The following is a 13,117-nucleotide window of genomic DNA, read 5'->3' as shown; positions in this document are numbered from 1 at the left end:
ACTTGGAGCGCACTGGTTACATATTCCATGTTCGAGGATCGATTCGTGTTTCGGAGTTACCGTGTTACGTTTTAATCTGTGTGATAGTGTTCCATTTATCGAAGGATATTAGGTCTCCGAGATTGTGGTGGTCAGTGCGTTCGAGAACAATTTCAGGATCGGGCGAAGGAGTTTAGAGAAGTAAGAATTGCTCGGGAGTGGTAGGTAGTTTTCTTCAACGGTTAAATCAGAACCTTCGGTCGAAGGTAGGAGAGCAATGTTCGATTCTTTGTTGCGAACAATCTTTCATTCCAAAGTAGAGTAAATTAGGATTATTTGGGTCAGAAGGTGTAATACGTCAATCCATATTTCGAACGCGAACAAATTGAGCGTTCCGATGGGGCAGCATTCTCGATCCTTCCAATTTGCGTTTTCAGCCCTTGGGAAAACGCGCGTGCAGTCGTGACACGTGTATATAAATTCGTAATACAATTCACAGACATCTTGACGCGACGAAATCGCGAGTGACGCTCGCGCGCGTAAATCTTTTCAGCAACGGTGCATTGAAACGGGCTGTCAAGAGGCAACGACCGTTCCCCCTAGCTCCTCGAGCGTGACGTAAGCTGCATTCGTCGTTGGATCTCGCGAAAAAATCCCCAGACTCGACGATTCCGCGGCCAGCTCGCGGCGGAACACGGTTTCCCTTCTTCCCGCCACTAGGAAAAAGAGTTGCATTGAATTTCCGCATGTCCCTGAGATATTTCCAAAGGAGTTTCAGTGATGGATGGCTCTCCAGGTTTGGAAGTTGGATATGGTGCAACGCGAGTCATTGAAATGGAATTTAAGTCCGTCGTTCACTGCCATGGAGCGAATACGATTATTAAGACAGCTTGTACTACTTTGCTTTAATCATCGAACATCGAACAAAATCACATGGAAAACCCGAATAGTTTCTTCGTCGGTCGCCCTCCGAAGGGAGTCTCCTCTCAGCCAACAACGTCAAACATCGAACAAACCCAACCTATAATCACACCAAAATCCCATCAATTACGTTTCAAAAAAATGTTGTAGCGTCCAATAACATCAGAACACAATTTCTTCCCTCACTTACGACCACATCTTCTTCTACCACCCCGATTTCATGCGGAGACGCGATCGAACGGAAAGCCCGAGTTTGTTCAGGATCCTCGATCAGCATCCTCTCGACACCTGTCGATCGTAGCGGGATTAAAGAGGATGCCGCGTCTTGGTTGGCGAACCTCGACAAACAGAAAGAGTGGAGCAGCGGAAAACAGAAGGGATGATAGGCGTTCGTCGGAGGTGATAGGGCAAGGTCGGGGGTTCCCTTGGCGCGAGACTCGTCCCTGTTTACACAGCAAACGCGTCGGGTGATTCATCGTCGTCGCTAAATCTGTTCCTGATTCAGTGGTTGCCATGCCCTGCTCGTTACCGGAAACCTCGTTAGCCGAAGCTTTGTCTCGCGGCTTTCTTCTGCCATCTTCCGCGAAACCAGATGTTTCGTGTCCCTAAAAAATCATGAAATTGTGGGAAAATTTGCATCTCGTAGCCAGCATTCACTTTGCAATCGTTGTTCTACGAAGGTTTCCGAATGATATTCGTCGTTCCGATTATTACGAATAAAAGAACGACGTTTAGAAAATTTGTATCTTGGATTTTCATCGGTTTTTATATTTTAGAATGGCAATATTCATTTTGGAACGTCTTTATGATGATTTTTGAAATACCATTAGTAGCTATTTGGCGATTGCTTTCCACCACGATGAAGCGATTGTCGCCAAATCATTACGAAGGAATGAGATAAATACCAATTTCATTACATAAATTGTTTCGTAAATTTCAAAGTTCTAGATCTAGAATTTTCAGCGTATTATTTTACACGCGTTTCTTATTACGATTAATTTTCCTTATTACACGATATCTGGGTCAGACAGTCGCTGTTATCTTCTTCGGACGGAGAAGCACGTTTATCTTTATCAGACTATTGTTACGTTTTCGATCGTCATATAAGATTCACTTGTTGTCAGAAGAAGCGATGATAGTTTTAAAAAATGTACAAAGTTTAGAATGGCGGCTATCTCCGTTCGTCTAAGCTTCTGTACATCGCTTAACACGCATACACACACACCATTTGTCATTTCCCGTGCTTTTCCTATTTGAGACGAGTGATGTGTAATGGACGAATAGTTTACTTTCATTTTGAAACGCTATTTATCTCACTGTTTGTCGTAGATTAGTTTCTGTAATCTCTTTGAAAACCTCATTGTCGATAGAATTTTCCAATTCTCCTTCTTTCTTTAATGAAAAATTACCAGCCTTGAATTTCGCTTTACGTTTCATATATTCGTGTAAATAATTGGTGACTCGATACAATTTGTTGCAGCGTCACCGTATACTGTGCCATAACATTTAATTTTTGCCAATTATTGCATTCGCTCACATTTTTCTCCGAAAGCATCGTCTAAAGCATTCGCTTTGTCGAAAATTTTTTAATTCACCAAATTTGTCTCGTTCCAGTTAAAAAAATGTAATACCTAAATTTACCTTGTTCGAAACAATTTAGCGAAACATGATTCGTATGACGATTCGGATAAACAACCTCTGTGTCATGTTTCTCACTGGTCCACGATGATGGGAGAAACTTCTTTCGTTGTTTGTCGATAAAACGAGCGAAAGACGAGCGTCTGTTCACCTATTTCTCTGGAAGCTCGAAGGAAACGTCAGCGGGCCGACGGCGATATGCGGTGGGATGCGTCTCGAGCTATCTTCACGGTCCGTTCCTTGTGTACACCGGCTAATTAGCACTCTGCTGCGAGGAAATAGTTGGTATCAGACGCTTCGGTCTGTTGGGGCTTTGGTTTGATCTCTTGGGACCTTGCGAACCAAGTTCCTTTGGGCTTCGGCGTTTCTCGGCCACTGAGAAGTTCGAACAAGTTTTCCATTTCTTTGGTTTCTCGTGTTTGACGGATTTGTTGGGTCAACGGTGGTTTTTGCCCCTCTGTGATTCTTGAGACGTTGTTAATTGAAGAGCAGAGGCGGAAACACGATACGTAGGTTTCAGAATAAATGAAAAAAAATAAAGGATGATATTTTAGGATGAACCGTCCTATTCACAATTTTTATCTTTATGTAAATGAAGATTATTCGTTCAGTTTGAAAATTGTAAAATTCGTATACGAAAAATATATTCGAATTAACGCTACGCTAAACTTGCAACACTTAGCCAGATTACTATAGAAAAATATGAATTTAGAACAGGCATGTAACGTGTTGTTTAAAAATATCAATTTAAAATACGCGCTATTGTATGCTTAAAAAATACGTACCAAGGGAAATTTTTCCTTGCAAAATATCGATTTATGACACGCATCAATTGCTCGTAACTCATATACATATAATAGAATCGTTAAAATTTCCACTATGTTATCGTTATCACGAAACGAGCGTCTCCCTTTGAATATTCAGATGGTAGGAAATTGTTGATAACTCCGTCGATGCGAAAGTGACCGTAGAAAAATTCACAAAGCGGCACATCATCCACGAGATGCTTCTTAAGAACGCTACTTTAGGTTCGCATGAATAACGCAAGAGCAATGTTCTTGCGCTGAAAATTGCCAGGGAAGCTTTCGCTCCGTTTCCTGGCGAGCTTATCGCGAGTGGTTCTTGAAAATTTTTGTCTTAGGAGCCCTTCGCAAGAAGGGAGATTTCCACTTCGACCCACTCTACAGCATTAAAAATACTACGAAATGTACAAACATAACAGATTAATCTTCAAATCTTCTTTATGCAGCTTTCATAGCGCGGAGGAGCGTCGAAGAGGCAAATCCTCTGGAAAATTCACTTCTCCTAATTGCGTGACTCTTGCGTCGATTCAGCGGTATCAGTGTCGTTAACACAGGATACATATATCGCCGCTTAATCGGTCCTGTATTAAATTACTATAAAAGTCTAGCGGAAGAAGCTCGCTGACAATAAAAATGGAAGTGAGCCCCGTGGCTTGTTTCTCTTCCTCCGCTACCTGTTCGTCTTCCTCGCTGTGCTCAAGAACCGTATCGTCTGCATCCACTTCCGGCCCGTGGATGCCGTGAAAAATCCTACTCACTGGTTAATTATTCGAGCATGCATTCTCGAACGTTTCTCTCTCGAAACATTCGCCATTCCCTATCTTCTACTCAAGGACAGCATTAATTTTAGAAGTAACTTTATTTTTTGTAATGTAACCTAGAAGTAAATTTATTTTTTATTCCTACAAGTTAGAATTCATTGGAGAAATAATAATTACGAAATCCATTCAGAAACGAAGTTCGTTATAAGAGGATTAGAGAGATAAAAGAGGAAATAAAGAATATGGCGGACTACGATTAAATAAAATTCAAATATCACGCTCGATCGAGTTTCCTGCGCAAAAACTCAACTTTCCCACTCGAGCTAACTAACACTTCTAAGCAACCCCGAAACAAGTGTGGCTCTTTACCACTCTAATACGCAAACAGCCCTGTGTGGAAAGCCACTTAGACCGGTTGCATTTGCATAATTTGCAGGAACTGCAACGATCCGTGTTATCAGCGACACATATTTCCATCGTAGTTTCCCTAGACTCGTCCAGCCTCGAGTTTACGAGGCTTCTCCAACCCCTGTGTATCGAGGCGTCGATTCGATACGAGCTTGCGAAACATCTCGGCTACTCGCGATAAATTTCCACGGTTTTATCGACTGGAATTTGATTGGGATTCGAGGAACTTCTGTTCCTGTTCGTGGTGCTAAATTTCCCTGCAATAACGTTTGCAGTTCGATTGTTCGCTCATTGACCAACTACTTTGGTAAAACATAACGATGTTAGAACCGTGAACAAATTTTTGTCTCGTCGATCGTTGGTAAACTGCGGATTTTTATACATTTATAGGAAATTTGAAATTGCAAAATAAATTCACAGAACGCACATAATACGTCTTCTACATTACCGATATAAAAATCAGAATGAAATATGTATATCTTCTTCAACTACACACACACACACACACACACATCTTCTTTTTCCAAACACAAAATTTCAATGCGAATAAAACAGAGCGACGAAAACACAAACAGAACTCAAAAATAATTTTTGCCTGTTTCACAAATGGAAACATAGAATATTTAATACGAAATATTTCAAGCAAAGTAAAAATCCATTCCGATAACCTTTCATCGTTGAACATATTAATACGCTTCAACCATCCCTGTCATTCATAATTCCAACATCGTCTCTCTTGCATTTTGCTAAAACACGAAATACGAATAAAAGAAAAAGTAAAAAAAAAAAAAAAATAAAAGCATCATATGACATACATCATTGAAAACGAAACAGAGATTTAACTTTATTAAATTTGTTTCACCTTCGAATAGATGGCAGAAGCTTGCAAAGTTCACGGAACTATATTTTAAACTATTTTTTTCGTTTGTAATATTTGCAGAGTATACGCGAAAAATATAACAAGTCACATTTCACGTCTCTTATAGAAAAGTAAACACAATGCGAAAATTAAAAACCGATTCCACATCGGAACTGTCTTTGAATTTAATTTTGGCTTTAAACGTGTGTTTTTCTCGCGCTTTACATTTAAGAAAATATTAATAACGTTAGGTACGCAGACTAATATTAGTCAAGTTAAAGTACACTGGTATTATTCGTTTCTTGAAAAACATCGTGGATGTACTGTATCTTCGAATCTGTTAGGTTATTCCTTTTCTCAGCTATTTCGTATTAAAATATTCCTATCTGACCACGAAGCGATAGAGAAGACAGGAAATAAAAGGAATCAGTTATCTCGTTTTTTCCACGCGGTCTTTGAATATTACAAACATAGATATTCTGAAAGAAGTAACAAACCTATCTTCTTCTTCACCTTACGTCATTAAAAACGTAGAAAGCAAAATTTACATAATTTTTTTTAGCGTCGATGAGCGTTTCCTTGTAAATCGAGCAAATTTTTCGAGATATCTACGGGGCGTCGTGTTAAACAAAGTTTCGCAGAGATCTCGAAGTTTCCAACGAATCTTCAATTTATTCCCGCCACCCCTCGCTTCCACCGGTAGAACCGTTCCGATTCTTACGATTTACCGTCGCGTCTCGATTAAAGCACCGCCTGATGCACTCGATTGATTCCCAATCGAACTTGGACGAGCAATCGGCACGCTCGAACAACGATGTTATCGGTTATTTTGCCCACCGTGCCGCTGAAACGAATTTTCGTGCAAAGCGGGTGGCACATAGAATAGCGTTGTAATTGGTTAATTGGTTTTATGGAACTTTTATATTGTTCTACTATTTCGATGATTTTAGAATGGCTTTTTAAATTCCTATTTAATTTTTAAAAGGATCTGAATACCGTACTTGCTTGAAATAAAATGTTACTTTTAACTGCGAAATTTGGCTTTTGGAAATTTAAATTATAAAATTACGATTAAAATTATAACAATAGGAATGTGATTCGTTATTTTTCTATTATTCGCTGATGTGCTTCTTCTAATAAGAATAAAACAATTGGTTTCTTCTACCGATATATTCATTTATTTCGATATTTGTATTTGTATTTCAAGATAAACGATCGTGTTTCGATCATACAATTGCGTTTGACATTTGCATTCTGGTCAAACGTTTCTTATGAAGTAGACTGCAATGACTACGAAACGTCGGTCCAAAATCCAAATGCCAGGTACAAATGCAAAATCGAAACACGAATATCTTATGCCGAAAGGCGAATATTAAAATATCTAAAAGATATCGTGGTGAAAGTTTGAAATTCAAAGTACGATTGATTTATTTATTTACGAGTTGTGAGCCTTGTGTTATAAAGCATCGTGGCCATTACTTATCGCAATACGAATGTGGTTATCTCGGTAACAATATAATATATGAAACTTAGGAAATATCAATGTTTCCTTATTTTAAAATACTGTTGAAATAAAATAATTTCATCCGCGTTTTAATATCCTCGAAAAATAGTTATGAGAGATTCTTAAATAATAGTTAAAGTTAAATATTCAAGAATCATAGCGATAATAAAGATCTGGTACTGTGAAGAATTTTTATACTAGCTTTTTAAGCACGTTTCAAACGCTCCTAAGCGTTCCAAAATCTTAATCCATGACTTTCATCCCGTAAGACGCGAATTCCTATTCCCACCTCCACAGTTAAGCATCGACGATCGTGAGAAACGCGAGACAATGAGAGCCTCCATGAAGAAAAGATCGACGCATCAATTTCCAGCTTGCTCGATTATGCGAGAAAGCATCGTGAGTGTCGCGAACATCGTAATTCCAATCTTTGTGAGTTACGGAAGGTTAAAAACAAGTGAGAGAGAGAGAGAGAGAGAGAGAAGAATCACGCGACCTAAATTCAAAACCCTGAGCTCTAACGGCGTCCCGACGAAAGGAGTGAGACCTCGTCGCCCGTTTTTCCCGCCCTTTTGTGCCCGAAAAAGGAACGAAATAGAGAGAGAGAGAGTGAGAGAGAGAGAAGAGAAGAAAAGAGAAGAGAAGAGAAAAGGAAAAGTAAACGAGCGAGCGGGAATCTCGTTTCTTGTTCTTTCTTTTGTGTCTTGGGTGTCGCAGGGGCCTACTTTCGATCTCATTTTCAAGGATCGCCTTCCATCTTGCGCCGCCTCGAACCTTCAACGGCAATTCCCTTGGCAAAAGGGTGGGTTCGAGACACGGAAGGGTGGCTGGAAGAAAAGGAAAGGGTGTAAATGGGGTGGTATCGTAATGCGGTATTGTGAGGACGTGCCTGTAGGCTCTCTTTTCCTCGCTCTCTCTCCCTGCTTTTCGGACTGACTCTGTTGTTCACGAAAGGTTCAGCTAAGATGCTGCTACTACATGCAGTTAGAGAAGAAAGGATGGTTTGGCTGCGATTGATCCTTCGAATTTTTTTTCTTTTTTTTTTTTTTTAGTACTTCGAAGGTAATAGATGCCATATATATTTAATTTAATTTAATTTGATTTAGTAATCCTCGGACTACCGACACGGAGTCTCGTAACGGTTCGTTGTCGATCCAATTCGTATTCTCCTCGTTTTCGTAGCACTTGCGTACGTGATCTTCTGTTTACATAAACCAACATTTTAAATTGTTATAAATTAATTGTATTGAATTGTAATAAATTATGATTTTCGCGTATATATGAACGCTGGTAAATATCACGTTGGATCGAGATAAACCCATCACGTTCGAGGTTAAACGGGTTGAATACCCTCCCCGTACAAAGATAAAGAGAAAAGAAAATACCAAACGGACAAGTAACAATACGGAGAAAAGAAGCACAGCAGAAAGAGAACGAACAATTGACGAAAGCAACGAGACAGATCGGTTTAGCGGAGGGAAGCTGGCCGTCGTTATCGAGTAGTACAGTGTTGTAGAGCGAGGTTTTTAACGTATTTACGTTGCCCGAAAAAAGGTCAATTTTCTCACTAATACAATTAACAAGTGTGCATATTGGGCAAAAGGGGTCGACAGCACCGAAGCGGGACAAGTAGAACGATGTTCTAAAGACCATCGGTGCTTTAGAGGGGCTGGTGGACTAAAATTGACAAGTGATAAAATGAGATCGAGTGAGATGTACGTTAAAGATATTATTATGTAAGTATGTAATGGGTAACGTATTAAGAGAACCGTTTATTATAAAAATCAGCGTTGCCATAATAGGAATACGGAATGGAAGGAATAAAGGAGAAGGAAAGAGTTGTCGAAAAAATAGGTAGTGCAGTGGTTTTGAATATTTCTGAAAAGATTGTTCTTTCAAGAATCTCCGTTAAATTTCCACCATTTCATGCGAATCACTTTTCCGTATTTTTTTATGCAGAAATAATCACGAGCAGGCATCTTCGGACGGACATACTGTGTTACATAAAATAACAAAATTTATGTTATATTTAAAAGATCGTAGGTTTGAACCTTAACTGTAAATAATAGAATGTTTCTGTCGGTAATGTAAACACAATCGGTCTGAAGCGACGTCGAGCGGGCCCGAGCGTACTCAAAACCCCTCGGTTCGTCCCCTCTGGTCGACCTTTTCGAATTGTTAGTCTTCCCTCGACCGTCGCACAGTTTGGTTCTTGGTCGTGTTGCTCGAATTTTTCACCCCAGTTTTCACGTGTTTCCTTTGTTCCGAGTGATCGTGGTGTGCGCGAGTGTATTGTCGCAGTATCGTGTGCTTGTGCATCGGTGAAGATCGTCCGCCATGATTTTCTACGACCGTGTGACTGTACCCCAAGCGCCCCAAGCACCTCAATACGCCTTTCCTTTCTACAGATGCAATAAGGTAGAGATTACGCAATAATCGATAATATTAATACCGAGTTGTGTAACATTGCACAATGTTGTATACACCGATGATTGTTTTGCGTCAGTAAATAGAGCTTTATTGCTTTTTGCAAGCAAGTTGATTCGCTTATGCCGTAGATTTGCGTTTGTAATGTTTTCTACGTTGTCAAAACGATACGTAAGAATATTTATCGTTAGAGAGAATCGTCGAATCGAATGTTTGAGAGATTTTTCAATAAAAATACGAATTCGCAGGAATTGTATCTAGGAGCGAAATAACAGACGATTCTCTCGTGAAAAATTAATATTGTAAACGTATAGCAGGTAATATATCACTGCGATAGTAAAAAATATCTGGTCTATAAAAATTCCGATTAGTTGTTGTATTCGGTTATCAATTTATACGATTCGATTAAATAAATATACTCGTTTAACGATACGATTTTCCATTTCCATTTCGATTACGAAGAATTATAAATTTTCTTTTACTTTTCATTTACAGACTATCATATTTGCCTAAAAGTTTAACATTTCTCCGTTTAATTGAAGTGTATTCTTGCTATTCATGTGGGATAATAATCCCACCGACGTACTTCGATAGCACAGGATTAAGTAATTTCAAATTGTTGAAAGCGATAAAAATCTCGATTCACAGATTTCTGTGATATAATGGTATTTATCTTAAACAGCTGCAAAATTCATTTATATTCGTTATACGGTTGTTTACTTTACCGAACTCAGTCGTCCAACGAATAACGCGTGGATTCATTGAACTTTTATATAACGTTAAGACATCTCAAGTATATATAAAAATAATATCGAGACTCTTCATATTTTAATTAAATCGTAGGAAAGTAATTTTAATGCGTATGAAATATTACGAAGAACTCGGACGAACGTATATTTCTAAAATTCTTTTAGAATCTATTCTACCTCTGTAAATTAATTGTTTATTTCGTTCTAAGTGAAAATCGGTGTCACGTACGTTTCTTCTAGGTGTTTCTCAAGGATCTCCGTTTTAAGTTTGTTGTCATTGAATCTATGCATCTATTTCTGAGAATTCCTCGTCGAATGTTTTCTGTTTGCATCATCCCAAACGTTCGCTATCCTTGAATTCCATATTGCTTCAGTGATACTAAAATAATTCTAATATTTGTTGAACGTTGCTAATATCGATGTACCAGTGGTTACACTTAATCAGTTTCACCGCGAAATTTAGTTTTAAAAATCCTTTACGGATTGCGTAATTGGAATCGAGCAATGTCGAGTGTACACGTCGAACGTAGGGCGAGTGCTGGTGCTATAAATTTAACGAGAAAAGTGAAGCGAAACGAGGAAGGATTACATTTTTATTCGATGAAAAATTAGCAGTTCGTCGTTTAAAAAGGTATTGCTATGGAAAATTTGGAAATTGCGAAAAAATAATAAAATAAAGTGCACAAAACAATTCGGAGAATAGCCGATATACGCGGTAAAGTACACAAATGAGGATGCATCGAGGAAAATAATCAACTGAATTTATAAAAAGCAATACAATATAGGGAGTATAATCGATATGATCAAAGAGAATAATCAATTGATCAAACTTTTTTTTTATAAAATATATAATAGTTTTACTATGTACTGGAAGTATAAAGGAGACATACCAGTAAATTCCATTTATATTGCTTTTTATTAAAATCTTCTGTTTTTACGGTGAATGGTAATTTTTTATTTTACACGACGAGTATACACGTCGACCGCAGCGAAATAAAGTTTTGGTTCGACGTGTATACGCGTCGAACGCGGTTAACTGATTAATATTCTATTTCGGTATTATCTATTTCTCTATCTGTTATCGTGATATGATTGTAATTTAATGTACAACGTATATTTGATTTATCGTTAATAATATTACACTTCCAGCTGAATTGAAATATATTTAATTACAAAAGCCAATAGAACAAGGACTTAATTTTAATCAAATCCGCTACAGGTTTTCGAAATAAATTATCAAATTGTGGAAATTAGCCAGGAAAATTGTCTGAAGTTGAAAAATGTCAAGGTGTACGTAACAACGCGAGGCCATCGACTCCAACCATCCCCTTGTATACCGTAGGTAAAGTAATGCCCCAAGTATCTGTTGGGGGCAAAGTAAATGATAAAAGAGAGTGTGTGCATTGTACGTGCGTGGTCTATTCGTATTGGCCCAGGGGTTGCTCCCTTCAGTGGGGATAAGTGACCGTGGAAATCGTGAGAAAAGATCTCTACAGCCTAATGGTTGACAAGGTTCGAAGGTTCGTAAATTTTCAGGCGATTTTCCCAACGTAAGGAAATCGATGAAAATTAATGGACGTCCGACCGAATAAACGAATATATTCGCGTGTAATTATCTGGTGGTATGAAAGCGAGAAAATCGGCAAAAATGAATCACATTTTTTCCCATCTGTGATCTTTATTCGTGTATTTTGACTGCTACGGTGTATAACCGAGTCACTGCATAATACTCTGTGTGTTATATAAAATACGCCCGTTTTCTCTGAAAACACGTAAATAGCTAGAAAACTACGCTACGCACAAACATTTAAAAGAAACGTACAATTTAGAGGTAGGCATATCATGTCGATGTTTATTTATCTTCTGCAATTGCTTGGAAAAGCTCTTCTGTGGTCACTATTTTCGTGGCTATATTTTTAAGTAACAGCTATATTTTCGTATCCCACATTGCTTGTAACCGACATCAAAACATTTTCGAAACGCTATTTACTTGTATTTTTTGCATGTCGAGCATACCACTATCGAGATATTAAATGTCAAACTTGATACGCCGCCGGCATTGGCGTTATCCAATGTACACGTCAGACTTTGTGCATCATGGTACCTCTAAAAGCGGCCGATTGTGTGTGTACATTTGTGTGTACTAAATACTGTTCCCAAAACGGCTAGTCGCTTGTCCTTCCGTTTGATGTTCACCATTGAACAGGATTCAACTTCCCATCCTTTCCAAACATTAATACGTCGATAGTGGTTTATGCAAAAGATACGCGTAAAAGTGCTTTGAAAATTTGTTGATGTCGGCTGCAAGAATACGAAACGAAGAGATATAGTTTTCGTTTAAAGATATAACTTGACGTGATCTTCACAGGGCTTTTCAAACGAATTGCAAGATAAAATAAATATCGTCATGATACGTTGTTTCTTCGAATTAAAAATTTCTTCCAATGTATTATTGTACGAAAGCGTTGACTAAAAAGATTTCGTGTCAATAAAATGGGAGTGTCTATGATGTTCACGTGCATGAAGACCGAATTTATGTTTCCGTAAGACGCTGGGGTGCAGACTAATAACGATTAAGCGAGTTTCTATGGGATTGCACGGGAATGGGTTCTCGGGTTTGCCCGGAAATTTATAGTCGTACCACGATGGCTTGGCGATAGAGCTGCTTGAAAATGATGCCACGCAACTTATTATCCGTAACGAATTTCAACGTCCGCCATGTTGAAACGTCGCTGATAATTGACGTTGTGTAAAGATACTCGCTACCAGGAAATATGCTCTGTAAATTATCGCGTGTTAATGGGGATGGAATTATTACCGAAGGGGCGGTTAGTTTTCTTTAGATTCTGTGTAGATTATTTCCTATGCAAAGATAATTGTTCCAGGACCTGTTTCTCTTGTGAATTAATTTCCTCCAGCTATTTTTTTTCAATAATATCGTAGTGTTTTAAATATTCAATCGCGACGATCTACAACATCTTAAAACGTACTTTCCAAACTAGAATTTTTGCTTGATAGAACAATCGCAAAGTGTAGAAGAAAAATCTAAATCGATCTATTCTCGAGAT

At 38.4% G+C, this 13,117-nt stretch overlaps 1 protein-coding gene across 19 annotated transcripts in view; it reads left to right on the top strand.

Moving 5' to 3' along the window:
- Window positions 1–13,117, top strand: part of heph (polypyrimidine tract-binding protein 1 heph) — a 415,917-nt gene that overhangs the window by 199,301 nt on the left and 203,499 nt on the right. The window contains exon 1 of one of the 19 annotated variants that reach the window (XM_069130465.1): window positions 9,171–9,291. The exons of the other annotated variants lie outside the window; for them this stretch is intronic. Within the exon in view, the coding sequence (XP_068986566.1) occupies window positions 9,211–9,291 (81 nt within the window). The 5' untranslated portion in view covers window positions 9,171–9,210. Of the gene's footprint in view, window positions 1–9,170; window positions 9,292–13,117 lie in introns of those variants that run through there. 19 annotated transcript variants of the gene reach the window in all.

This window comes from Bombus flavifrons, chromosome 16, assembly GCF_040668555.2.
Source record: "Bombus flavifrons isolate JBK064 chromosome 16, iyBomFlav1_principal, whole genome shotgun sequence".
Classification (NCBI taxonomy): Eukaryota; Metazoa; Arthropoda; class Insecta; order Hymenoptera; family Apidae; genus Bombus; species Bombus flavifrons.
This window is presented reverse-complemented; position numbering and strand designations above follow the sequence as displayed.